The 26,454-nt window shown below is 42.3% G+C and overlaps 1 protein-coding gene across 3 annotated transcripts in view; it reads left to right on the top strand.

Annotated features, from left to right (window-relative positions):
- Window positions 1-26,454, top strand: part of ABCC4 (ATP binding cassette subfamily C member 4 (PEL blood group)) — a 234,331-nt gene that overhangs the window by 20,153 nt on the left and 187,724 nt on the right. For all 3 annotated transcript variants that reach the window (XM_070751291.1, XM_070751294.1, XM_070751292.1), the window contains exons 2-6: window positions 551-661; window positions 3,283-3,403; window positions 7,451-7,681; window positions 18,458-18,547; window positions 22,150-22,313. In XM_070751291.1, the coding sequence (XP_070607392.1) occupies window positions 551-661; window positions 3,283-3,403; window positions 7,451-7,681; window positions 18,458-18,547; window positions 22,150-22,313 (717 nt within the window). The remainder of the gene's footprint in view (window positions 1-550; window positions 662-3,282; window positions 3,404-7,450; window positions 7,682-18,457; window positions 18,548-22,149; window positions 22,314-26,454) is intronic.

Consider the following 26,454-nt stretch of genomic DNA (forward strand, 5'->3'; position numbering starts at 1 on the left):
GTTTTACATAACGGCTAGCAGGTCCCAGAGACTCTTAACTTGTTGTAACTCTATATAGCTAAGTGTCCCTGGCAAATATTTAAAAAAATGTTTACAAAAGAGTTAGCATTATTTATGATCTCTGGCCATTCTAAAAACACTAATCCTCTGAAGGTTACAATATTAGAAATCATGGTAGTGAAATCCAACATATTGTTTTGTTTATTATTCACTGTAATTTATATGTTGCTAACAATTCCAGGTTTTGGTGAACATTTCTGATATTTATAGAGCGCCATCACATAAAACTTTGTAACTTCTAAAGGCTCCGCCATCCAAATTTTAGAATTTTATTGCAGCTTTGTGAGCATCCTCTCCAAAAGTGTGCTTTTATTTTTCTGACTAGTGAACTAATGTTAAATCTCTTTAAAGAGATGTAGGTGTGTGTTGTGAGAGCAAGAGGGAGGGAAAGAAGGAGAGGGAAAGAAAGAAAGAAAGAAAGAAAGAAAGAAAGTATGTTTATTTTTGTCTTGTACAATAATTACATAAGGAGCAATCTTTCTATTGACAGCTGGCTAAATCCTTTATTCGCTATTGGTCATAAACGGAAACTAGAAGAAGATGATATGTACAAAGTACTCACCGAGGATTCCTCTAAAGTGCTTGGAGAAAGACTGCAATGGTATGTAAACCCCAATGTCTCAGTACAGATAATTCAGCCTTTTTGTTCTTTATAGTCCAATGTCAAAGATAATCAGGACTAAATTCCATGTGAAAGAAGAAGTGGGCAAAAGAAAGACTGAGATGGAAAATAAGTCCCTGGGGGGATGAGAAGGTGGAATTGTGCATGCATGGCTATGTGCACACCAAAAGGAAATACAGTGATGCCTCATATTACAAACGCCTCGTCATACAAACTTTTTGAGATACAAACCCGGGGTTTAAGATTTTTTTGCCTCTTCTTACAAACTATTTTCACCTTACAAACCCACCGCCACCGCTGGGATGCCCCGTCTCTGGACTTCCGTTGCCAGCGAAGCACCCGTTTTTGCGATGCTGGGTTTCCCCTGCTGAGATTCCCCTGCAGCATCGCAAAAACACAGAAGTCCGGAGGTGGGGTTTCCCATGGAGGGGAGCCTCAGGGGAATCCCAGCAATGCAAAAATGGGCGCTTCGGCTGGCAAAAGGGGTGGATTTTGGGCTTGCACGCATTAATCGCTTTTCCATTGATTCCTATGGGAAACATTGTTTCGGCTTACAAACTTTTCACCTTAAGAACCTCATCCCGGAACCAATTAAGTTTGTAAGACAAGGTATCACTGTACAACCATCAGTTATGGCCACTGCTAGCAAAGAGGTTAGGTCTAGAAACCAAGAAAGTAGACTAAGTTAAAAAAAAAATCGGCAGGCAAGGTGAAGAAAAAAAAATCAACTCACCTTTCCCCAGTGAACCAGGGGAAGAATGTTGGAGAAACCAGCTATAAACCATTAAGATGTCAGCTGCATAAATATGCTTTGAGCCCAAGGTGGTGGGAAATTATTAGAGACTCAGACTGCTTACCCTCGACTCCCTGGGCTATAAGAGAAAGAGAAAGGAAAACGAAGAGTTTGTGTATTTCTGCTACTGTAGCCTTTCTCAACAAAGTAAAAATTTATTTTTCTTTGTGTGTACTGCATTTTTTGTGGCCTGTAGCTGGGACAGAACATTGCCCTATGTCAGCTCCAGTTGAATGTGTGTACTGGCCAGCTGATTTTTGGCCTTCCGGTGAGCGAGGGATGCCATTTTTGCCCTCCCCAGGCTTCAGGAAAGCTGCTGGAGCCTGTGGATGGTAAAAAACGGACCCAATAGGCCTACTGGAAGTTTGGAAACGAACTTCCGGTACTCCCATTGGGCCATTTTTCACCCTCCCTAGGTTTTAAGAAAGCATCTGGAGCCTGTGGAGGACAAAAAAAGGCCCAAAGGGCCTACAAAAGTTCATTTCTGAACTTCTGGTAGGCCAATTAGACCATTTTTCACCCACCACAGGCTTCAGGAAAGCCTCCTGTAGGCTCGGGAGGATGGGAGGAAAAGTGCACGCCCTTTTGGCACCCGAGCAAAAAAAGGTTCACCATCACTGGTCTATAATCTTTGACCACCCTTCAAAATGCTAGGCAAATATGAATCTATCCCAGCTAGTGATGGGCGAACCCAACGGTGTTCAGGTTCGGCAAGTTCGGATGAACTTTACGCAAAGTTTGGCCGAACCCGAACGCTACATGACGTCAAAGCTCTGCCCCCAGAATCCCATTGTTTTTTATTTTTACGGATTTTTTATTTTTATTTATTTATATTTTTATGAAAAAGGATGCCGCAGCAGCACTGCAAGCAAAGGGAGGTCCTTTCATGTAAAAATAAACATTTTTATTTTTACGTGAAAGGACCGCCCTTTGCTTGCAGCGCCACTGCGGTGTCCTTTTTCATAAGACCTCCCTTTGAAGGAGCTGGGGAATCCCTCCCATGAAGAGATTCCGGGGGCGGAGCTTTGACGTCTACCGGCAGGTTGCTAAGGACCCCAAGGTGATCACTTCCTGGATTCCCCACTCCCCCAGCCTCCCCACAATGGTATTCCAGGGGCAGGGCTTTGACGTCACGGAGACATCACTTCCTGGCCAGCCGAGGCGACCAAACGCCGAACGTGACCCCGAACTTTGCCCGATGTTTCAAAAAAGTTCGGGTTCGGCATACCAAACACCACAAAATTCAGTATGGACCCGAATTGTGCGAGTTCGGTTCGCCCATCACTAATCCCAGCTCTTCAGGTAAGCAGAATCAAGAAATGAGTATGATAGGATTCCAGGAGTGCTGGAAGCCTGTCCAGATTTATTTTTGTCCTGCTTTATAGTGAATAAATCAAGGCAGAGCTACTTTAAACTTTTTTTTAACCTCTCCTATGATTTTTTTTCATAAAGTCCTCCCTTAAAAGCTTGTTCATTGCTTCCATATTTCCAAAATCAGCTCTATAAATCTTTTGCATTCTGCTAAACTTTATCAAACTTTGTAAAAGTTTGTGTGCCTCTATACTTCTTTGCTTCCACATGCTTCAGATATTTTTTAGGAGTAACACTTAAGGAGGGAGACGTAGCCATCGTATCTAAGAATACAAGGTTGGAATGGGTTTTTTTAAAGCAAGATCGACATTGGGCCATATCTCACCATAAAGTTCAGTTTTATGACTTGATTATGAGCTATAAGAAATGTCTGTAGATAAGATATATTGAATTCTTTCCGACTCCTCCCATCTAATTTTCATTGTTATATTTATAGGTACTGGGATAAAGAAGTACAAAAGGCTGAAAAAGAAGCAAGAACACCACATTTGACCAAAGCAATTATACTTTGTTACTGGAAGTCTTACTTAGTGCTGGGTTTTTTTACATTGGTTGAGGTAACAGACTATAAGAGACGTACTATTTATTCATTCATTCATTCATTCATTCATTCATTCATTCATTCATTCATTTATTCTTTGTCCAATATACAATACATATGGAAGAGAATAGACATTAAGTAATATATATAAAGATAGAAAGTAAAAAAGGAGAGAATATATATGATATAAGAGATATGGAGAGAATATATATGATATATATATATATATATATGATATATATATATATGATATATATATATATATACACACACACACACACACACACACACACACACACATACACATGAGTTCGGGTTTTGCCCCGTGTAATATTTTGAGTGTCTATGCGACGTTTCGGTGAAATCACATTCACCATCATCAGGCTGAAGTTTCAAGCTTCGTGCTGTTGTAAATATGGAATATATATATATATATATATATATATATATATATATATATATATATATATATATATATAATATATATATATATATATATCATATATATATATATATATATATATATATATATATATATAATATATATATATATATATATATATATATATATATATATATATATATATATATATATATATATATATATATATATATGACGGTCTTGGTATATTCGGGTTTCTTCCCATGTAGGATTTGGAAATTTCTGGCGACGTTTCCACGAGGTCCCACTTGTCATCTTCAGGCTGGTGTTTCTGTCCTTGTTCTAGAGCGAACACTAGAACAAGGACAGAAACACCAGCCTGAAGATGACGAGTGGGACCTCGTCGAAACGTCGCCAGAAATTTCCAAATCCAAATGTGCAGATGGTGTTTTTAACTTCCGCAGCGCTAGCGAGGAGCCGAAGATTGGGGGCGGCGCGGCTGTTTTAAAACGTCACCGCCGGCATGGGGGGCTTCCTAGCAGCCCCCCAAACCCGGGTTGGGGGTCTGGGGGGTGCTGGCAAGCCCCCCATGCCGGCGGCGACGTTTTAAAACAGCCGCGCCGCCCCCAATCTTCGGCTCCTCGCTAGCGGGCTTTCGAGATGAGTCCTGAAGCGAATTCGCTTCAGGACTCAGCTCGAAAGCGGCGAGAGCTAGCGCCCAGCCCCGTGACATTCGCTTTCCTGCCGCCCGCAGCCGAGTGATCCTGGGGTCCTTCGCAACCTCGGAGAGCTTCCTGGGCATGAAAGCTCACGAAAACCAGGAAGCTCTCTGAGGTTGCGAAGGAGCCCACGATCACTCGGCTGCAGGCGGGAGGAAGGCGAATGCCATGGGGCTGGGCTCGGTTCCGTCCTCGGCTCCCCTCCTACCAGCCCCGCCGCGGAAGGCTCCATTCTGTTCCCTGAATGGAGACCGCCGGCCGCTCAATCGGGCCGGCAGGGAACAGAATGGAGCGTTCCGCGGCGGGGCTGGGGGAGCCGAGCCCAGCCCCATGACATTCGCTTTCCTGCCACCCGCAGCCGAGTGATCCTGGGCTCCTTCGCAACCTCGGAGAGCTTCCTGGGCATGAAAGCTCACGAAAACCAGGAAGCTCTCTGAGGTTGCGAAGGAGCCCACGATCACTCGGCTGCAGGCGGGAGGAAGGCGAATGCCACGGGGCTGGGCTCGGTTCCGTCCTCGGCTCCCCTCCTACCAGCCCCGCCGCGGAAGGCTCCATTCTGTTCCCTGAATGGAGACCGCCGGCCGCTCAATCGGGCCGGCAGGGAACAGAATGGAGCGTTCCGCGGCGGGGCTGCTAAGGGGGGGGGAGCCGAGCCCAGCCCTGTGACATTCGCTTTCCTGCCACCCGCAGCCGAGTGATCCTGGGCTCCTTCGCAACCTCGGAGAGCTTCCTGGGCATGAAAGCTCACGAAAACCAGGAAGCTCTCTGAGGTTGCGAAGGAGCCCACGATCACTCGGCTGCAGGCGGGAGGAAGGCGAATGCCACGGGGCTGGGCTCGGTTATCCCCTCGGCTCCCCTCCTACCAGCCCCGCCGCGGAAGGCTCCATTCTGTTCCCTGAATCACTTTGAATCCAGCAGCTTCTGCTGGATACGGGCGGTGGGTGGGACGAGCGGTGAGGAAGCCAGGGGCTGTGGCAGCTCGCCCCCCCATCGCCCGTATCCAACAGAAGCGGCGGGATTCAAAGTGCTGGGGTGGGGGTGGGGTGTCCCGACAGCCCCCCACCCCAGCACTTTGAATCCAGCAGCTTCTGCTGGATACGGGCGGTGGGTGGGACGAGCGGTGCGGAAGCCAGGGGTGTGGCAGCTCGCCCCCCCATCGCCCGTATCCAGCAGAAGCGGCGGGATTCAAAGGGATTCAAGGCTAACTTCTGCGCTTGGCTTGAGGACTCACCTGGGAAGCGGCACGGGTGTTTTAAAAGGTCTCCGCCGGCATGGGGGGCTTCCTACCCCCCCGAACCCCCAACCCGGGTTTGGGGGGGTGCTAAGAAGCCCCCCATGCCGGTGGAGACCTTTTAAAACACCCGTGCCGCTTCCCAACTGAGTCCCGAAGCCAAACGAACCCGGGTGGCCGGGCGAGCAGCGAGCAAATGGCGGGTGGCCGGGCGAAGGGCGGGCGAACGGAGGGCGAGTGGGTGCTGGGGGGGGCTTCTCGCCCTCCCGCCAGCAAGAGGGGAAAGACCCAGGGAAGCCGCCCAGCAGCTGATCTGCCCGGCGGGGAACACCATCTACGCATGTGTGGCCATAGGAAAAAAGGGCGCACATGCGCAGATGGTATTTTTACTTCCGGGTTGAAAAATCGCGATGTAGCCCATTCGCAATGGTCGGGGACGCAATAACCGGGGGATCACTGTATACCAAGACCGTCATACCTGTACCCGTGAAAATCTACGAAAACATATATATATATGTTTTCTCATATATATATCCTAGTCTCCCTTAATTTTCAAATTCAGCTTAAACATGTGACATATATATATATATATATATATATATATATATATATATATATGAGATAAGGATATATATATACATATATATATATGAGATAAGGAAAGACAATTGGACAGAGGACGATAGACACTTCAGTGCACTTATATATGCCCCTTACAGGCCTCTTAGGAACCTGGAGAGGTCAATCGTGGAGAGTCTAAGGGAGAAATGTTGGGGGTTGGGAGTTGACACTATTGAGTCCGGTAATGAGTTCCACGCTTCGACAACTCGATTGTTAAAGTCATATTTTTTACAGTCAAGTTTGGAGCGGTTAATATTATTTAAAACAAATCTGCAAGATGGTTATATTAACGTGCCCACTCCCTGTTTAATGTTATACCTTTACTAGAAAATTTTAAGCAACAGCAAAAATAAAGGATAATGTGAACAATGAAATTGTATTCAATACTTCTGTTAGCACTCTTTACCTATCTCTAATACTCCTCCAACTATACCAACTTTATAAAAGCTGTAAGAGAAATATAATACATGCGTACATACCAGAAGAATTCCAAACTCAAAATATTTTGTAACCCTTCCTGTAAGGTTAGAACACCGTGTTTGAATTTATAACACTTTGCACAGCTTCATTTTAGCACTCTACATAGGATAATTCTGCTGCACAAATCCCAGCGACCGATTAGGTCCCACAGAGTGGGCCTTCTCCAGGTCCCGTCAACTAAACAATGCCGGTTGGCGGGCCCCAGGGGAAGAGCCTTCTCTGTGGCGGCCCCCGACTCTCTGGAACCAGCTCCCCCCAGATATTAGAACTGCCCCTACCCTCCTTGCCTTTCGTATACTCCTCAAAACCCACCTTTGTCATCAGGCATGGGGGAATTGAGACATCTCCCCCGGGCCTATACAATTTATGTATGGTATGTTTGTATGTATGTCTGCTTAACAATGGGTTTTTAAAAAATATTTTAAATTGTAAATTATTAGATTTGTTATGAATTGTTTTATTGTGTTGTGAGCCGCCCCGAGTCTGCGGAGAGGGGCGGCATACAAATCTAATAAATAATAATAATAATAATAATAATAATAATAATAATAATAATAATAATTAAAAAAATGAGAATATTTTGTTTCAATTATTCCACTTTAATTGAAATTTCCTTTTCCTTTTTTAAAGGAAACTCTGATACTAGTTCAGCCAATATTTCTGGGGATGATTATTGAGTATTTCGAAAAGCTCGGTTCTTCACATGCTGACGAAAATGCTTTGACCTATGCCTACGGTTCCGCTGCAGCCTTATCTGTGTGCACTTTGATTCTGGCCATCATTCATCATCTGTATTATTATCATGTACAACGTGCTGGCATGAAGCTGAGGGTAGCCATGTGCCATATGATTTATCACAAGGTAGGTAATAGGTTTTCTTTATCTCAATAAACAGGGACCCCCAAACATAGGCGAGTGCTTGTCTTGCATTGTGAGTGAAGCAAACAAGTGTTTCTAGAATCATTAGCTTAGCAGGGCGATGAAACACGTGGCTCTCCATGAAAAGAATGTTAAGATTACATCAAGGGGCCATATGTAAATTCCGTTCTGGGTGGACAGGGCAAGGGCTGAAATCTCCAGAAAAAGCAGCAGGCTAGAAAGATGGCTGACGTTATGAGCTGCTACTTCTTCTTATGACTTTTAATGCAAACATTTACCATACTAGTGAAAAATTAGGAGGAATGACGGGGGCTAGATAAGACTTCTTTTCAATACTATTGTCCAGTTTTAAGCTTCCTTCTAGAAACATAGAAACATAGAAGATTGATGGCAGAAAAAGACCTCATGGTCCATCTAGTCTGTCCTTATACTATTTCTTGTATTTTATCTTAAGATGGATATTTATTTATTTATTTATTTATTTATATTTATTTATTTATTATTTAGATTTGTATGCCGCCCCTCTCCGAGGACTATATGTTTATCCCAGGCATGTTTAAATTCAGTTACCAACCACATCTACTGGAAGTTTATTCCAAGCATCTTTCAATAAAATAATATTTTCTCACATTGCTTCTCCTCCGACTAACCTCAGATTGTGCCTCCTTCTACTTCTGATTTTGTTATGGTCAAGAATTATCTCGCAATTCTTCAAGATATCCTCCACTGACCCGCTTGCATTTACAATAAGGAAGAGCCTGGTGTAGTTCAGCCATCACACAACTAACTTTTCTGTCCAAAATGTCTTTGTAGGTTACCAACACCTTAATGTATGATCGCAATTGAGCCCAAAACTTCTGTTGCTAAGCGAGGCATTTGTTAAGTGTTTTAGTCTAACTGGTTTGAGCTTTTATGATTGTTATTTGAGCTGAGTTGAATTGAGATACTCTTTCCCCCTAGGCCTTTACAATTTTATGCATGGTATATCTGTATGTATGTTTGGTTTTTATAATAATGGGTTTTTAACAGTTTTTAGTATTGGATTATTATTATATGCTGTTTTATTACTGTTGTTAGCCGCCCCGAGTCTGCAGAGTGGGGCGGCATACAAATCCAACAAGTAAGTAAGTAAGTAAGTAAGTAAGTAAGTAAGTAAGTAAGTAAGTAAGTAAATAAATAATTTTTAATTACACTTTGAATGTTTTAACATTTTTCTCTACACTATATGTCCTAAAAGCCAGTAGGAGTTTGAATTTGGCAGGAAAAAATGATATAAAATGCAAAGGAATATTTGACATAGAGGCACTGTGTGTTTAGAATAAATAAAAACATTTTTTGTCCTGTTTTCTCTTATTCTCTCCATAAGTTGTAATTGGTTTTTTACTGGAAGGAAAAAACTAATGCTAATAGGACAATTTGTAAAATTTTGAACATGTTTGACTAAAATTGGTGGAATAATAACTGTGTTGTCATTCAAGATCTTGCAGTAAAATCATGTATAAATGATTTTTTATACAAAGTACAGTGCATGAAAGGATTGCAGATTCTCTCTGTAGTAAATGTACTACAGGAGCTGCTTACTTAAGGCTGAAGTTTACAGTGAGAGAGTATTCGTAGTTTAGATGAGAAACAATGTGGCAATAATATAATGACCATATAATTATAATTGAAATTATCGAATTATAAGATATAATTAAGTCTCAATCGCTTTATTACAATATAGAAGACTTTTCTATATAACAAAGTCTTTGCTTTGATATATTTGTCGAAAAGCTACATTTGTTTTTCAACCTCCACTCTTCTTTCTGATACCTCCTAGGAGCTCTATTATCATTAGGTAAGATGCTTTCTTGTGCATATAGTCATCTCTGGGGAATTAATTTGCCATTCTGAATAATATACTACAGAGAGTTTTGGGAGTCATGAAACAAGCTTTTCAACCAATACTGCATTTGAAAACAAGAAAAGCTTATTGGTTCCTGTTAGGCTCCCGTCACCTTATTTTAGGGTTCTAATTACTTTTACATTTTACCTCTCAATATTCCAGAAGTCAATGAAATCACTAACATTTTTTTTCCAATTTGGGAAAATTAAAATTGGAGCCACAATTTAGTGAATCTTAATGCAATCGATTTTGCATGAAGTAGATGGAATTCTCGTTCTAATTATGTACTTATATAATTTGTGTAATGTTGCTGCGGAGAACATAATTCAGCAGTGGTCAAGAACAAAGTGTGTCCCTCCTCCAACTGGTTTGTTAAAATAGAAATGGAAGTTTTATTATATTCGCAAAACCTCAGATAGTCAGCATATTTTCTTCTCCTTTTAAGTGACAAAGGCTTAAAAAGCATAGGACCACACTAGCTTATATCAGGGGTGGCAAACTCAAGGCCTGGGGGCCGGATCCGGCTAGCGGGCTGCTTAGACCTGCCCCACACGGCTGCCATGGAAACAGGGAAGGACCAGCCCACTGTGCCTATGCGAATGAAAACATTTATTTATTTAGTCCAATACATAATACACATTGAAGAGAATAGATATGTAGTAATATAACTAAAGAAACAAATAGAAGAAAAGATATAAAAGTATAGGTGAACAAATTTGAAAGGAAGAAAAGGTAAATGAGATAAGGAGAGACAATTGGACAGGGGACGGAAGGCACACTGGTGCACTTATGCACGCCCCTTACTGACCTGGAGAGGTCAATCGTGGGTAGTCTAAGGGAAAAATGTTGGGGGTTAGGGGTTGACACTACTGAGTCAGGTAATGAGTTCCATGCTTCGACAACTCGGTTGCTGAAGTCATATTTTTTACAGTCAAGTTTGGAGCGGTTAATATTAAGTTTGAATCTGTTGCTTGCTCTTGTGTTGTTGCGATTGAAGCTGAAGTAGCCATTTACAGGTAGAACGTTGCAGCATATGATCTTGTGGGCAATACTTAGATCGTGTTTTAGGCGACGTAGTTCTAAGCTTTCTAGACCTAGGATTGATAGTCTGCTTTTGTAGGGTATTCTGTTTTGAGTGGAGGAGTGAAGGGCTCTTCTGGTGAAGTATCTTTGGACATTTTCAAGGGTGTTGATGTCCGAGATGTGGTATGGGTTCCAGACAGATGAACTGTATTCAAGGATGGGTCTGGCAAAGTTTGGTAGGCTCTGGTGAGTAGTGTATCTTGCAGAGGGCTCCAGCGGTCCTGCCAAGCTCTGGTTTTGCTGACAGAGTGTTGCAAGGGGCTCAGAAGGCAAAAGCGGAGCTCAGGAGCCTGTTTTTGCTGTCAGAACATTCAGACCACTACAGGTGCTCCCGATATGAGTGACATTGAGCTGCCCTGCTCCCGAGGTCAAACACAACCCTGATGCAAACCCAATGAAATTGGGTTTGACATTCCTGGTTTCTATTAAAGTTAATTTGAAATTCTATTCTCTAAGTGATATTTAATTTATTTGTTTGTTTGTTCGTCCAATACACAATACATATTGATTAATGTATGCGTTGCTGATACCTTATTCCATTTCCCTTCTGTAATCAGTGAGAAGTTGAAGAAAGTAATGCTTATTTCAGGTGATGTTTTGTCTAGAATGGGGTCATTGGAGACCATGAGATTTTGTAATATTTTTGTTAAATTTAAAAGACGTCCTTCCTGGAGTCCACGTTTTGGCTGGCCAGGAAGGACCTCTCCATGACATCAAAGCTCTGCCCATGGAATTCCCTATTGCCACATATTGGGATTCCCCACCTCAGTTTGAGCCGACCGACCGACCGACAGCTCCACGGCTCTTTTGCAAAGCTGACCGCTGAACCCGAACTTTTGCCGAACTTCCGCATTCGGCGTTTGGGAGAACACCGAGAAGCCCCCCGGCTGTTTCAAAAGACGACAGCCGGCGGCGGGGCTTCTCGGCGGCCACCCGAACCCGAACTTTTGCCGAACTTTTGGGTTCGGCGTTTGGGCGGCAGGTTCGTAAGGCGGAAAAAGTTCGTAAGAAGAGGCAAAAAATTTCCGAACCCCGGGTTCATATCTCGGAAAGTTCGTATGACGAGGGGTTCATATCACGAGGTACTACTGTACTGATATGAAATTGCAAGAGAAGACCCCATCCAAAGTGTGTGTGCTTTCACAGGTTGAAACTCAGTTCTCTTGTTGTCCCTTTGTTTTTATTTTCTAAAACATTGCTATTTGTGGTTTTGAGTCATTTTACACCTGGACCAGCTTATTTTGGCTAAAGAGAACAGAACAAACTTGAAGTATTCATTCAGAAGATTTAACAGAATAACAGATTTGGAAGGGGCCTTTGAGGTCTTCTAGTCCAACCCCCTAATTAGGCAGGAAACCCTACACCACTTCAGGCAAATGATTATCCAACATTTTCTTTAAAACTTTTATTGTTTTTATTATATGTAAGCCACCCCGAGTCTTCGGAGAGGGGTGGCATAGAAATCCAATCAATCAATCAATCAATCAATCAATCAATCAATCAATCAATCAAGAAAAATAAATAAAGAAAGAAAGAAAGAAAAAGAAAGAAAGAAAGAAAGAAAGAAACAAAGAAACTACCGGTAACTAACTTCTAGTGTTGGAGCATCCACAACTTCTGGAAGCAAGATTAATTGTGCTGACTGTCAGGAAATTTCTCCTTAGTTCTAAATTGCTTCACTTCTTGATTAGTTTCCACCCATTGCTTTTTGTTCTATCCTCAGGTGCTTTGGAGAACAGCCTAACTTCCTCTTCTTTGTTTACGGAAGATTTTCCCCTAAAAATGCATCCCACAATATTAATACAAAATCATGTCCTAGACTTTGGCCTTCTGTTGCCTTATCTCCAGATTTATTAAAGTACAGGTCTGATAGTTCCTGATTTGTATAATCCATGACTTTGGAAAATGGGAACTGGGAAGATATGAATTAAAAATAGCAAGCAGTGAGCATTTGATTTACCAAAATATAACTACAAATATACAGCGATGTACGCAACAGCATTTAATATCTAGACCCTTAGAATGTTAAGTATAACTATATAACGAGAACATAGGAATTTCTATATTTTTTATTTGTATTTTTATTCATTTATCAAAAGATAAAATAGAGAAGTTTAACAAAAAAAGGAAATATAGGAAAATAAGGAAGGAAAAGAGGAAGAGAGAAAAGTGTAGGATAAAGGGGAAAAGAGAGAAAAAAGCATTGACTTTTGTAGATTGGAAGCACATTAGCTCTTTTCCAGTTCTCTTTCCTGGTGCTACATGAGCTTTGAAAGATAACATTCAGTGTTTTTTTTTTCAAGCTCTAAGTCTTTACAGGCTTGTTTTTATTGTTACTCCCTCCGAAGATTTTTTTTCAGCCCTAACCAGTAGATAAAATAATGAGCTGAAACTGATCAGAGTAAGGCCAGATCAATATTTGGTAGATAGATCCCCCCCCTTATTTTCCTCCACCAAAACCAAGGTGGGTCTTATACTCAGGTGTATCTTATATGGTACTTAAATGCTTTGTATATTTTAAAAGAAGGATAAAGTTTCTGATATCAGATCTAATGCATCTGAGCTTGGTAGGAATTTATCATACTCTGGGTTAAAGTTCTATCAAGACGAGAAAAACTGGTTTTCTACAGAATATCACTATTGGGTGACATTTCTGTTAAATCTTCAAAAAAGCAAAGATCCCGAAGAATGATTTGACTCTGAGAATTGTTCTCATGGTTAGCATGGAAACTAAGGACTGTGGGTGAGTACAAGTTGTTCCACTATTTAAAGATCTTGCTATACTTATAATTCTCAGACAATGCACCATAGCTTTGAGAAACACAAACAGGAGTTCTGTCCTTAAAATGTTGCCAGCATTGTTGTATGGGAAGGGCACAAAGAGTAATTGACTCCTTTCTTTCATCTGAAGTAGATTTCCCCAAAATACTTTACTCAGTTTCTGGCATAGCCTTTTTTCCTAGAGCAGAAGATGATGCATAGAAACATAGAAGATTCATGGCAGAAACAGACCTCATGGTCCGTCTAGTCTGCCCTTATACTATTTCCTGTATTTTATCTTAGGATGGATATATGTTTATCCCAGGCATGTTTAAATTCAGTTACTGTGGATTTACCAACCACGTCTCCTGGAAGTTTGTTCCAAGGATCTACTACTCTTTCAGTAAAATAATATTTTCTCACGTTGCTTCCGATCTTTCCCCCAACTAACCTCAGATTGTACCCCTTTGTTCTTGTGTTCACTTTCCTACTGAACCTTATTTAACTGTTTAACATGTTTAAATGTTTCGATCATGCCCCTTCTTTCCCTTCTGTCTTCCAGACTATACAGATTGAGTTCATGAAGTCTTTCCTGATAAGTTTTATGCTTAATACCTTCTACCATGTTTGTAGCCCGTCTTTGGACCCGTTCAATTTTATCAATATCTTTTTGTAGGTGAGGTCTCCAGAACTGAACACAGTATTCCAAATGTGGTCTCACCAGCGCTCTATACAGCGGGATCACAATCTCCCTCTTCCTGCTTGTTATGCCTCTAGCTATGCAGCCAAGCATTCTACTTGCTTTCCCTACCGCCTGACCGCAATGTTCACCCATTTTGAGACTCTCAGAAATCACTACCCCTAAATCCTTCTCTTCTGAAGTTTTTGCTAATGCAAAATTGCCAATACAGTACTCAGATTGAGGATTCCTTTCCCCCAAGTGCATTATTTTACATTTGAAAACATGCAGGGAGTCCTCAACTTAACAACTGTTCATTTAGTGACCATTCAAATTTAAAACGTTACTGAAAAATGTGAGTTATGTGACACCTGATGAAGTGGACAAGGCCATTGGAGCTGTGAGTTCCGCCACCTGTTTACTGGATCCGTGTCCCTCCTGGTTGGTCTCGGCCGGCAGGGAGGTGACATGGAGCTGGGCCCAGGAGATTACCAACGCTTCCTTGGGGAGGGGAGTTTTGCCAACACTCTATAAAGAAGCGCTTGTGCGCCCCCTCCTCAAGAAGCCTTCCCTGGACCCAGCCGTACTCAACAACTATCGTCCAGTCTCCAGCCTTCCCTTTATGGGGAAGGTTGTCGAGAAGGTGGTGGCACTCCAGCTCCAGCGGTCCTTGGAAGAAGCCGATTATCTAGGTCCCCAGCAGTTGGGCTTCAGGCCCGGTTACAGCATGGAAACCGCTTTGGTCGCGTTGATGGATGATCTCTGGCGGGCCCGGGACAGCGGTTTATCCTCTGTCCTGGTGCTCCTCGATCTCTCAGCGGCTTTCAATACCATCGACCATGGTATCCTTCTGCACCGGTTGGAGGGGTTGGGGGTGGGAGGCACTGTGCTTCAGTGGTTCTCCTCCTACCTCTCTGGCCGGTCGCAGTTGGTGTTAGTGGGGGGTCAGAGGTCGACTCCGAGGTCTCTCCCTTGTGGGGTGCCTCAGGGGTCGGTCCTCTCCCCCTTGCTATTTAACATCTACATGAAACCGCTGGGTGAGATCATCCAAGGACATGGGGTGAGGTATCATCAATATGCCGATGATACCCAGCTTTACATCTCCACCCCATGCCCAGTCAACGAAGCGGTGGAAGTGATGTGCCGGTGCCTGGAGGCTGTTGGGGCTTGGATGGGTGTCAACAGACTCAAGCTCAACCCGGATAAGACGGAGTGGCTGTGGGTTTTGCCTCCCAAGGACAATCCCATCTGTCCGTCCATTACCCTGGGGGGGGGGGAATTATTGACCCCCTAAGAGAGGGTCCGCAACTTGGGCGTCCTCCTCGATCCACAGCTCACATTAGAGAACCATCTTTCAGCTGTGGCGAGGGGGGCGTTTGCCCAGGTTCGCCTGGTGCACCAGTTGCGGCCCTATCTGGACCGGGACTCACTGCTCACAGTCACTCATGCCCTCATCACCTCGAGGTTCGACTACTGTAATGCTCTCTACATGGGGCTACCTTTGAAAAGTGTTCGGAAACTTCAGATCGTGCAGAATGCAGCTGCGAGAGCAGTCATGGGCTTACCCAGGTATGCCCATGTTTCACCATCACTCCGCAGTCTGCATTGGCTGCCGATCAGTTTCCGGTCACAATTCAAAGTGTTGGTTATGACCTTTAAAGCCCTTCATGGCATCGGACCAGAATATCTCCGAGACCGCCTTCTGCCACACGAATCCCAGCGACCGATTAGGTCCCACAGAGTGGGCCTCCTCCGGGTCCCGTCAATTAAACAATGTCGGTTGGCGGGCCCCAGGGGGAGAGCCTTCTCTGTGGCGGCACCGACTCTCTGGAACCAACTCCCCCCGGAGATCAGAACTGCCCCTACTCTTCCTGCCTTTCGTAAACTCCTCAAAACCCACCTTTGCCGTCAGGCATGGGGAAACTAAACATCTCCCCTTGGGCACGTTGAATTTATACATGGTATGCTTGTGTGTGTGTCTATGTTAGTATAGGTTTTTTTTTTAAATTTTGAAATATTTTAATTAATTGGATTATGTATTGGATTGTTTTTTCACTTGTTGTGAGCCGCCCCGAGTCTTCGGAGAGGGGCGGCATACAAATCCAAATAATAAATAATAAATAAATAATTTTGCACATTTATGACATTGGTCGCATCCACCATGTAATCAATATTCAGATGCTTGGCAATAGGTTCATATTTATGGCCTTTGCTGTGTCCCAAGGTTGCGCAATCTGCTTTTTTTGACCTTCTGACAAGCAAAATTGATGGGGAAACCAGGTTTACTGAACAACCGTGTTACTAGCTTTTATCAACTGCAGTGATCCATTCAACACCGGTGGCAAGAAATGTCGTAAAATGGGGACAAAGTTCACTTAACAAACATCTTGCTTAACAACATTTTTGGGCTCAGTTATGATCGTAAGCTGAGGATTCCCTGCATTTCTAAACAAATTCTTAGAACAGTAAAAGCTATGGCCAGGTGGGGGTTCCACCTACCGGCCGCTACTGATACGCCCTCCGCAATTGTCGCAGGTGCAGATGTGTCTGGTGGGCACATGCACACCTATCAGTGTAAGATTTGGCTTCTGCGCATGTGCAGCAAGAAAAATCTCATGCAAGGATGCTCTCACGTGTGAGATTTCGCCGATTTTTGGCAATTTCTTTGCTTCCGCACATGCCTAGAAGCAAAAAAATTCCAAAATCGGCAAAATCTCTTGCACACAAGTGTCCTCCTGCAACATTTCGCTTTCTGCACATGGGCAGAAGCCAAATCTCATGCGCACATATTTGTGCATGCATCAGGGCGCGGAGAAGCGTTTTCATCTCAATTTCAGCCACCACTTTTTCTGCACTTTTTCTAGAGTCTCTACATCAGTGGTTCTCAACCTGGGGGTCATGATCCTAACTTAACCTAGTTGCAATGTAAATGGTTTAATATGTAACACATAGCACACAGATAACTCTGTTAGGGCAGGATGGCTAAAACAAATAGAAGACCACCTTAATTAGTTTTTGCCCTAGACCAGTGTTTCCCAACCAGTGTGCCTTGGCACACTAGTGTGCCGCGAGACATGGTCAGGTGTGCCGCGAAGAAGGAAGCTCAGCTTCTGGTCTCGCAACTTTTTGCTGAGAGTGAGAAGAGCAAAAAGTTGTGAGACCGGAAGCTGAGCTTCCTTCTTTGCGCCTTCCAAGTTTTCCGGCAGCTGCAGCGCCCCGCCTGGCTGGAGCTTCCCTGGCGGCGGCAGCAGGTGAGCTTTGGGGCGTGGTGGGAGGGCAGCGGCAGCGGCAGCACCAGGCAGGAGCCGCTGGGCGGTGGCAGGTTGGTCGGCTGCAAGCCAGAACTCCAGGACAGAGGCACCGATGGTGGTGGCTGGACATGTTGCTGTACACTATGCATACTGGCATTGCCTGGCTGGCACTTGCCTGCTAGCTGGGCCGGGCCGGAGGCTCCAGCCCCATGCCCATGCCCAGCGCAATGCCAGCATCTATTGCGTTAAGCAACATGTCCAGCCACCACCATCGGTGCCTCCGGCGTGGTGTACGAGAAAGAGAGAGAGAAAGAAAGAGAGAGAAAGAGGGAGAAAGATATAGCAAGACAGGGAGAGAGAGAAAGAGAGGGGGGAGAGAGAAAGAAAGAGAGAAAGCAAAAAAAAAAAGAGAGAGAAAGAGAGATAGCAAGAAAGAGAGGGAGAAAGAGAGGGAGAGAGTATGAGAAAGACAGCAAGAGAGAGAGAGAGAAAGCAAGAGAGAGAGAGAGAGAAAGGGGAAGGAGGGTGAGGGAAAGACATGGAGGGAAGGAGGGTTAAAGAGAGCAAAAAAGAGAGGAAGGAAGGGAGAAACAAAGAGGGATGGAGAGAGAGGGAAAGAAAGAGGAAGGAAGGAAGAGAGAGAAAGAGGGAGAGATAGAGAAACAGAGCGAAAGGGAGGAAGAGATATTTTTTTTGTCCAAACTTTGTTTAGAAAACCCCCCCTCCCCAATGTTCCCCAGGATTTTGTAAATGTGAATAATGTGCCGCAGCTCAAAAAAGGTTGGGAAACACTGCCCTAGACAAACAGAAGGATTTCCTTAAACTAATCAAATGACTGAGTTGCTTTAACTAGGCATATAGGCTTGATTCAATCATTGCTGGTTTAACCTTTGGTCTTAGAGTAACTTTTATTCTAGGTACATAGAGAATATAATTTTACAGACTGAAATAATACAGAATAATGAAATGCTTTATTAGCAAGACATTGGTTTTCTGTATCATTGCAATAATTGGTAATAACCTACAGTTGGGGAAATGCTGCGACTAAATATTATTCAGTGTATGAACGTGGTATTTGAATAACTTGTTTCTGCTTTCAGGCGCTTCGTCTGAATAATGCAGCCATGTCCAAAACTACAACCGGTCAGATTGTAAATCTTTTATCAAATGATGTGAATAAATTTGATCAGGTAAGCCCTATGGGAGACATACATTTTGAATGATGTAGCTTAAGAGTGATCTTAACTAGTGGCCTTTTCTTTTTATTCATAGTAAAATAGAAAGAAATTTCTTGGGTTTGCTTGTATGTCTATGCAGTGGGTAAAAATCTTTTTAAAGACTATACAAGAAATCCTTTATGGGGTGCATCTTATATTGTGGTGAAGGGTGATTTCCAAACAGATGTCTTTTTAGAATTGAGGATTGTGATAAGACGATTAATTTATGCAGTAGTATCTAATTTTAAAGAGGGCTTTGTTCTTTTTCCTCTCTTTATCTTTTTTGGGGTGAGTGGTAACAAGTTGGTAAACAATATCAAACACACCTTGCTTTATCTATTTTTCTCACAACAACCCTGTTAAGTGGGTTGGGCCAAGAGAGAGTGACTAGCCAAAGGTCACTCAGCCAGCTGTCAAGTCTTGTTAAAAGGGGACTGGAATTTGTGGTCTCCCACTTTTTAGGGTGGTGTCTTAACCACTAGATCAGTGATGGTGAACCTATGGCACAGGTGGCACATGGAGCCATATCAGAGGATACACAAGGCGTTGTCCTATGTCAGCTCCAGTGTGCCTGTGCGGGCTAGCCAGCTGATTTTCACCCTTGGAAAAGGCCGTTTTGTTCTCTGAGCATTCATGGAGGTTTCCTGAAACCCCAGAATGCGAAAAACAACCGGAAGTTCGGAAAAATGGACTTCCAGTTTTCCTAAGAACATAAGAAGAGCCATGCTGAATCAGGCCAAGCCCATCGAGTCCAGCATTCCGTGTCACATAGTGGCCCACCAATTGTCCATGGGGATCTTGAGCAGAAAGAGAAGGCAACAGCCCAATGGGCAAACCGGAAGTTCGGAAAAATGGACTTCCAGTTTACATAAGAACATAAGAAGAGCCATGCTGAATCAGGCCAAGCCCATCGAGTCCAGCATTCTGTGTCACACAGTGGCCCACCAATTGTACATGGGGATCTTGAGCAGAAAGAGAAGGCAACAGCCCAACGGGCAAACCGGAAGTTCGGAAAAATGGACTTCCGGTTTGCCCACTGTGTTGTTTTTCCCACTCTGGAGGCTTCGGGAAAATTTCCTGAAGCTCCAGACTGTGAAAAACAGCCCAACCGGCAAACCAGAAGTTTGGAAAAATGTAGTTCCGGTTTGCCCATTGTGCTGTTTTTTTGCACATCGGGGCTTCAGGAAGCTTATCTGAAGGCTCCGGAGTGTGAAAAACAGCACAACGGGCAAACCAGAAATCAATTTTTCTGAATGTACAGTTTGCCCATTTGCCCATCTTTTCCTTGTCCCAGGCTTTAGTGAGTCCTGCGCGCATGCGCAGTGATGGGGGAATTGTGCGCATGTGCAGGGGGTGCCCATGTGTGGGAGGGAGGGAATGCTAGCACACGCACACACGCCCTTTTGGCACGCGAACCAAAAAAGGGTTTGCCATCAATGCATTAAATTAACTGGCTTGTGTAGTGTTGGCTTTTAAAAACTGCCAAGGGTGTCTATAAATTCATTTACGGATGGTACAATGGCAGAACAATAAGTCTCCTTCAAATTGGGTTTAACTCCTTGTGAGTGAAGAGATATATCTAAGCAATATTGGAAAGCTACCGTTCCTTTTGGTGTAGTTTTTAAGCATCCTAGTGTTGACTATAGTTCTGATACGAATAGAAACATAGAAGATTGACAGCAGAAAAAGACCTCATCATCCATCTAGTCTGCCCTTATACTATTTCCTGTATTTTATCTTAGGATGGATCTATGTTTATCCTAGGCATGTTTAAATTCAATTACCAAACCCCTCTGCTGGAAGTTTGTTCCAAGCATCTACTACTCTTTCAGTAAAATGATATTTTCCCACGTTGCTTCTGATCTTTCCCCCAGCTAACCTCAGATTATGCCCCCTTGTTCTTGTGTTCAGAATGAAGGCAAATATGTATGTCCCAAGAATATGGTGTGAGATTGAATCTGAGGTAGTCACCAGGGACCAAAGATTTACTCTGCTGGATTCCATCTTCGGGGAATTTTTTCTCTACTGAAATGTTTACTTTGAGTTGTTCTGTGAGTCGTGTTTAGAAAGGCACCACAGAAACAAGACTCACAGAACAGTCTATTACTGTAGAGAGAAATTCCCTGAAGATGAACTCTATCATGAGTCCAAAAGCTTGGAAGAGTAAATTAAGAGTAAAGAGTAAATTAAGCGGTGTGCATAAGTGCACCAGCGTGCCTTCCCTCCCCTGTCCTAATGTTTCTCTGTACTAGTATCATGTATATAAACATTGTTATATTTCACATTTTGCTATATTGTTATATTTTTGTATACTACCAATACGTACTTGACAAAATAAAAAATAAATAAATCTCTAGTCCCGGTGATTGACCCAAATTCATTCTTCCATAGTTCTGATATTTCATAGTAGCCAAGAAAATATGAACTAGGTGTGATTCATATCAGATAATTCAAGGTCAGCTAAATGCAAAGGTTATTATTTTACCTTGGTCAGAATACTTGGCTAAGCCCTGCCCGTAGATGATTTTGTATTGATTGAAAGTAAGTATGCTGGTTTCATGAGATATGGGTTAGAACACTCAAAAACCAGACAATGTTAAACTTGTATCATGTGAAAGTTTTCTTCAGTGTCCTGGATAAATTTTACAGTTAAACATGGACACTAAAGATATAGGAGAGTTTTGGCTCATGTGGCCTTAGATGACGAGAGATGACAAATGTCAGGGTAAAAAGAAGCTATATTTCAGATGTTGCAGACAGTTGCTGAGGCCTTTAGGTCTTATCTTGGTCAGAAGTAATTCCAGGACAGCTAGAGTGATATTCAGAATTCTGAAGATATTTAGGGAAAACAACTTTTTAATACATATTTTTATCTATCTATCTATCTATCTATCTATCTATCTATCTATCTATCTATCTATCTATCTATCTATCTATTCCATTACACAGTGAAGGCTATGGATATACTCATAGTAAAATACATAATGAAGGTTATAGAGGATATACTCATAGTAAAATATATCTAAGAAAGAAGAGAAGAGAAGATATAGGAATAAAATACTGTATATCATTGAAAGAATAGAGGAAGAAAAATAGGAATAGAAGAAAGATATAGGAGATATAGGAGAGCAATAGGACAGGGGACGGAAGGCACTCTAGTGCACTTGTGCACGCCCCTTACTGACCTCTTAGGAATCTGGAGAGGTCAACCATGGATAGTCTAAGGGTAAAGTGTTGGGGGTTTGGGGAGTCCGGTAATGAGTTCCACGCTTCAACAACTTGGTTACTGAAGTCGTATTTTTTACAGTCAAGTTTGGAGCGGTTAATATTAAGTTTAAATCTGTTGTGTGCTCTTGTGTTGTTGTGGTTGAAGCTGAAGTAGTCGCTGACAGGCAGGACATTGTAGCATATAATCTTGTGGGCAATAGTTAGTTCATGTTTAAGGCGTCTTAGTTCTAAGCTTTCTAGGTCTTTTCCCAACACACATAAGAAATGTGTGGACTAAACTAGTAGCTGTTGTGATTTTTCTATTTCCAGTTCATTTCGTGTGCCATGTGTATTTCTTTTTTGCCTAGGTGACTATTTTCTTGCACTTCTTATGGGCTGGACCCCTTCAGGCGATAGCTGTGACTGTCCTTTTGTGGCTTGAGATTGGCCCGTCCTGCCTTGCGGGAATGGTGGTGCTGATTATTCTTCTCCCCTTGCAAACGTGCATTGGCCGGCTCTTCTCAGCTCTGAGGTAAAAGTGATTGGGGTCCTGTTTCTTCAGAGCGATTTAAAAAAAACAACCCTTTCAACAAATTTATTTAATTGGATTTATATGCCGCTGCGAGAGCAGTCATGGGCTTCCCAAGGTATGTCCATGTTAAACCAAAACTCCACAGTCGGCATTGGCTGCCGATCAATTTCCAGTCACAATTCAAAGTGTTGGTTATGACCTATAAAGCCCTTCATGGCATCGGACCAGAATATATCCGGGACTGCCTTCTGCCGCACGAATCCCAGCGACCGATTAGGTCCCACAGAGTTGGCCTTCTCCGGGTCCCGTCGACTAAACAATGTCGTTTGGCGGGTCCCAGGGGAAGAGCCTTCTCTGTGGCGGCCCCGATTCTCTGCAACCAGCTCCCCCCTGAGATTAGAACTGCCCCCACCCTCCTTGCCTTTTGTAAGCTCCTTAAAACCCACCTCTGCTGTCATGCATGGGGGAACTGAGATAACTTCCCCAGGCCTATATTGTTTATGTACGGTATGTTGTGTGCATGTTTTTTAAATTATGGGTTTTTAGTTTTAATTATTAGATTTGTATTGTACATTGTTTTCCTATTACTGTTGTGAGCCGCCTCGAGTCTACGGAGAGGGGCGGCATACAAAAAAATAAAATAAAATAAAATAAAATAAAATAAAATAAAATAATAAAATAAAATAAAATAAAATAAAATAAAATAAAATAAAATCAAATAAAATCAAATAAAATCAAATCAAATAAAATCAAATCAAATCAAATCAAATCAAATCAAATCAAATCAAATCAAATCAAATCAAATCAAATCAAATCAAATCAAATCAAATCAAATCAGCATGGTTAGTTCTTCTAGTCCCCTAATGGTGAACCTATGGCATGTGTGCCAAAGGTGGCACGCATAGCCAGATCAGAGGACATATGAAGCATTGCCCTATGTCAGCTCCAGTGCGCATGTGCACGCCGGCCAGCTGATTTTTGGTCTTGGGAAAGGCTGTGTGTTTTATACTCCAAAAATATGGTAATACTGTATAGGTAATCCTGTATTAGAATGACTTATCACTAACCATTCATTCAGTGATAGTTCAAAGTTATAAAGGCCCTGAAAAAAAGGGTCTTATGACTATTTTTCATACAGTGACCATGTGATCAAAATTTCGATGCTTGGCAACTGGTATGTATTTATGACGGTTTGAAGGTCACGTGATCACCTTTTGCGACCTTCTGACAACCAAAGTCAATTGGGAAGCCAGATTAACAGCCATTTTACTAACGTAACAACTGCAGTGCTTCATTTAACAATTGTGGCAAGAAAGGTTGTAAAACCGGGCAAAACTCAATTTTAAGAGTTTTCTCACTTAGCAAGAAAAAAAAAGGAGGGGGGCTCAATTGTGGCCTACCATAGATCAAGGTAGAATTTGAACGGAAGGTGGAAAATATTTTTCAATTTCCACCCTACAAAGTAGGTTTTGGGTCTTTCTGAGCTGCTTTATACCTGTAATTTTATTATAATATACAATTGTATTCCATAATTGCAAATCATCAGATTAGAAAGGAAGATTTTGGACTAGCTGTTACTTCTGCAAGTATTCCAAGGTTGAGTTTTATGCGATTTTTAGGTCAGCTAGGCTGTGGAATGTTTCAGTTCTGTAGCAAAACAAGAATGTTTTGAGAAAGTGGAGACTTCATGTTTTTAAAGATAACAGATTATACGGTGCCCTGGTTGAATTTCCATCCTTTTAGGCATATTTTTTATGATAGTTAATTTGCCATTTCATTTAGTTATGCGATTTTAAAATGTCTAACATGTTTTCATCTCAGTAGTTTCAAATTATTATGATTATTACTGCATTAGATAATTTTATTAACATTTGCAGCATTTCCCCAAATTGTTCAGGACAGTATGATTGCTGTCTTATGGATATTATCCTGCATAATCCTTGCATTTTAAGATGGAATTTAAGATTTTTCAACTTTCCACTCTATCATTTTGCAGTAATTTTCTTAATTGGTAATCATAGTAAATATAAAAAAGCAAACAAGAAAATCAATATATCTACATTTATGTTTTTAGCTAGATGCCTGCATAAAGATATTTGGTATTAAACCTGAGATGTGGTTAATATCCATGAGTAGATTTCCAGCACTGTGAAATATTAAACTTGGTCTTCTGTTTATCTATTAAAGGACATTTCTCAATAATTCGTGACCTTCCGCACTGCAGCTAGTTGATTGCTTTGTTGTTGTTAGTCACCAAGAAACAAACACATAGAATCATAGAAGTATAGGGCTGGAATGGACCTTGGAGTCCAATCCTCTGCCCAAGGTAGGAATCCTTATACCCTCCTGGACAAATGGATGTCTAGTCTTTAGAGCAGAGTTCATAAGTTTGGACTCTGCTCTAAATTTATCCTTGAGGGTATATCTACTTTTAACGCCATCTATGTACTTATCTATTATCTTACCCTTATTTATCCGTCAATATACAAATTCCATAAATTCCAAATTATGTCTTATTCCATTAGTCATTTCTGATTGTTATTACAGTCTGTTTACCTGACTGTAGTTCCTTGTTGCTATTATTAATCTCTCACTAACTTTAAGGAGGATAAATGGTGAAGAAGTAGTCATTTTTGTCCCTTGCTTGCTCACTTTCTCAGCTTTACTCCTGAGAGTAGGCAAGAGGGAACAGATTTTTTTCAGTAGTAGGTTCCACTTACCTTTGCTAGTGGTTCGGGAATGGGTGCGCGCTGGCACACTTTGCATGTACACTATTTATTAATTCATTAATTCATTGATTGATTCATTGATTCATTGAGTGATTGATTGATTGATTGATTGATTGATTGATTCATTCATTCATTCGATTTTTATGCCACTCTTCTCCTTAGACTCAGGGTGGCTTACAACATGTTAGCAATAGCACTTTTTAACAGAGCCAGCCTATTGCCCCCACAATCTGGGTCCTCATTTGACCCAGCTCAGAAGGGTGGAAGGCTGAGTCAACCTTGAGCCGGTGATGAGATTTGAACCGCTTACTTTCAGATCTACAGTCAGCTTCAGTGGCCTACAGTACAGCACTCTACCTGCTGCGCCACCCCGGCTCAATGCTTCTGTGCATGCGTGGAACGCTTTTCATGACATCCGTGTGGGTGGGCGGAGCCTCCACTGCTGTTGCTACTGGTTCGCTGAACCATCGCGAACTGGTAGCAACCCACAACTGATTCTCTTAGCTATTTCTGTTTATTCTACATTTATACACCTTCTACTACCCAGGTGTCAAACTGGTGGCCTGTGGGCCAGATGCGTCACATGCAGGCCATGCCCATCCCAGCTCCATGAAGGGAAAAAAAGATCTTGATATGTCACATGATGGCAACATGGGGCCATGAGTTTGACACCCGCGTTCTACTAGAATGTAATACTCCTATAAATGTCTATGCGAGTATTACATATGGATTGGCCAGTCTCAATGTTTGCTTATGTATATCTTCAGTATCTTTTCAATAAGCAGTATGGCTATTAATGCTATGTGAAAGAATCCACTACTTTTTTTTCACAAGCATCTTAAGTTCATTCATACGTGTTCTGCCTGACTGGGCTCAGGCAATGCGTAACAGTCCAAGGAAAAGAAATCAAACACACACATACTCTGCTAATCAGCAAACTTGTATTAGACAACCAAAAAAGGGTTACTCAAAACACTTCTTAGTGTCCAAAAACAATGAGAGTGAAAGGCTTACTTCAGCCACATACAAAAACACAGGAAAAAACAAACAAAGACAACCTGGAATGAGCAAAGACGTTTCAGGAGTCCTTTTGAATCTTTGGAGCAAACAGCAAGTCCCAGAGTTTTCACCTCCCACTTGTCTGAAAAAGCTGGGTTGAAAACTCCAATGGCACAGAACAGAAACTTCAGAGCAGGAACCACAAAATAATACAGATAAACAGCCACAGTTTGCCTTGGCCTTTGTTCCCTTTTATTCCTTTAACCCTCATTAAGGGAACAACACCCAGCCCTCAGTATAAGAACCACACCCAGCCCAGGTGCTCCTATAATGACTTGTAATACTCCTTAAAGCGATCCCTTCTTTGCATAGCTCTTTGGCTACGCAAATCAATATATTGATCTGCAGAAGAA

The sequence above is a fragment of the Erythrolamprus reginae genome, chromosome 4 (assembly GCF_031021105.1).
Source record: "Erythrolamprus reginae isolate rEryReg1 chromosome 4, rEryReg1.hap1, whole genome shotgun sequence".
Lineage (NCBI taxonomy): Eukaryota > Metazoa > Chordata > Lepidosauria > Squamata > Dipsadidae > Erythrolamprus > Erythrolamprus reginae.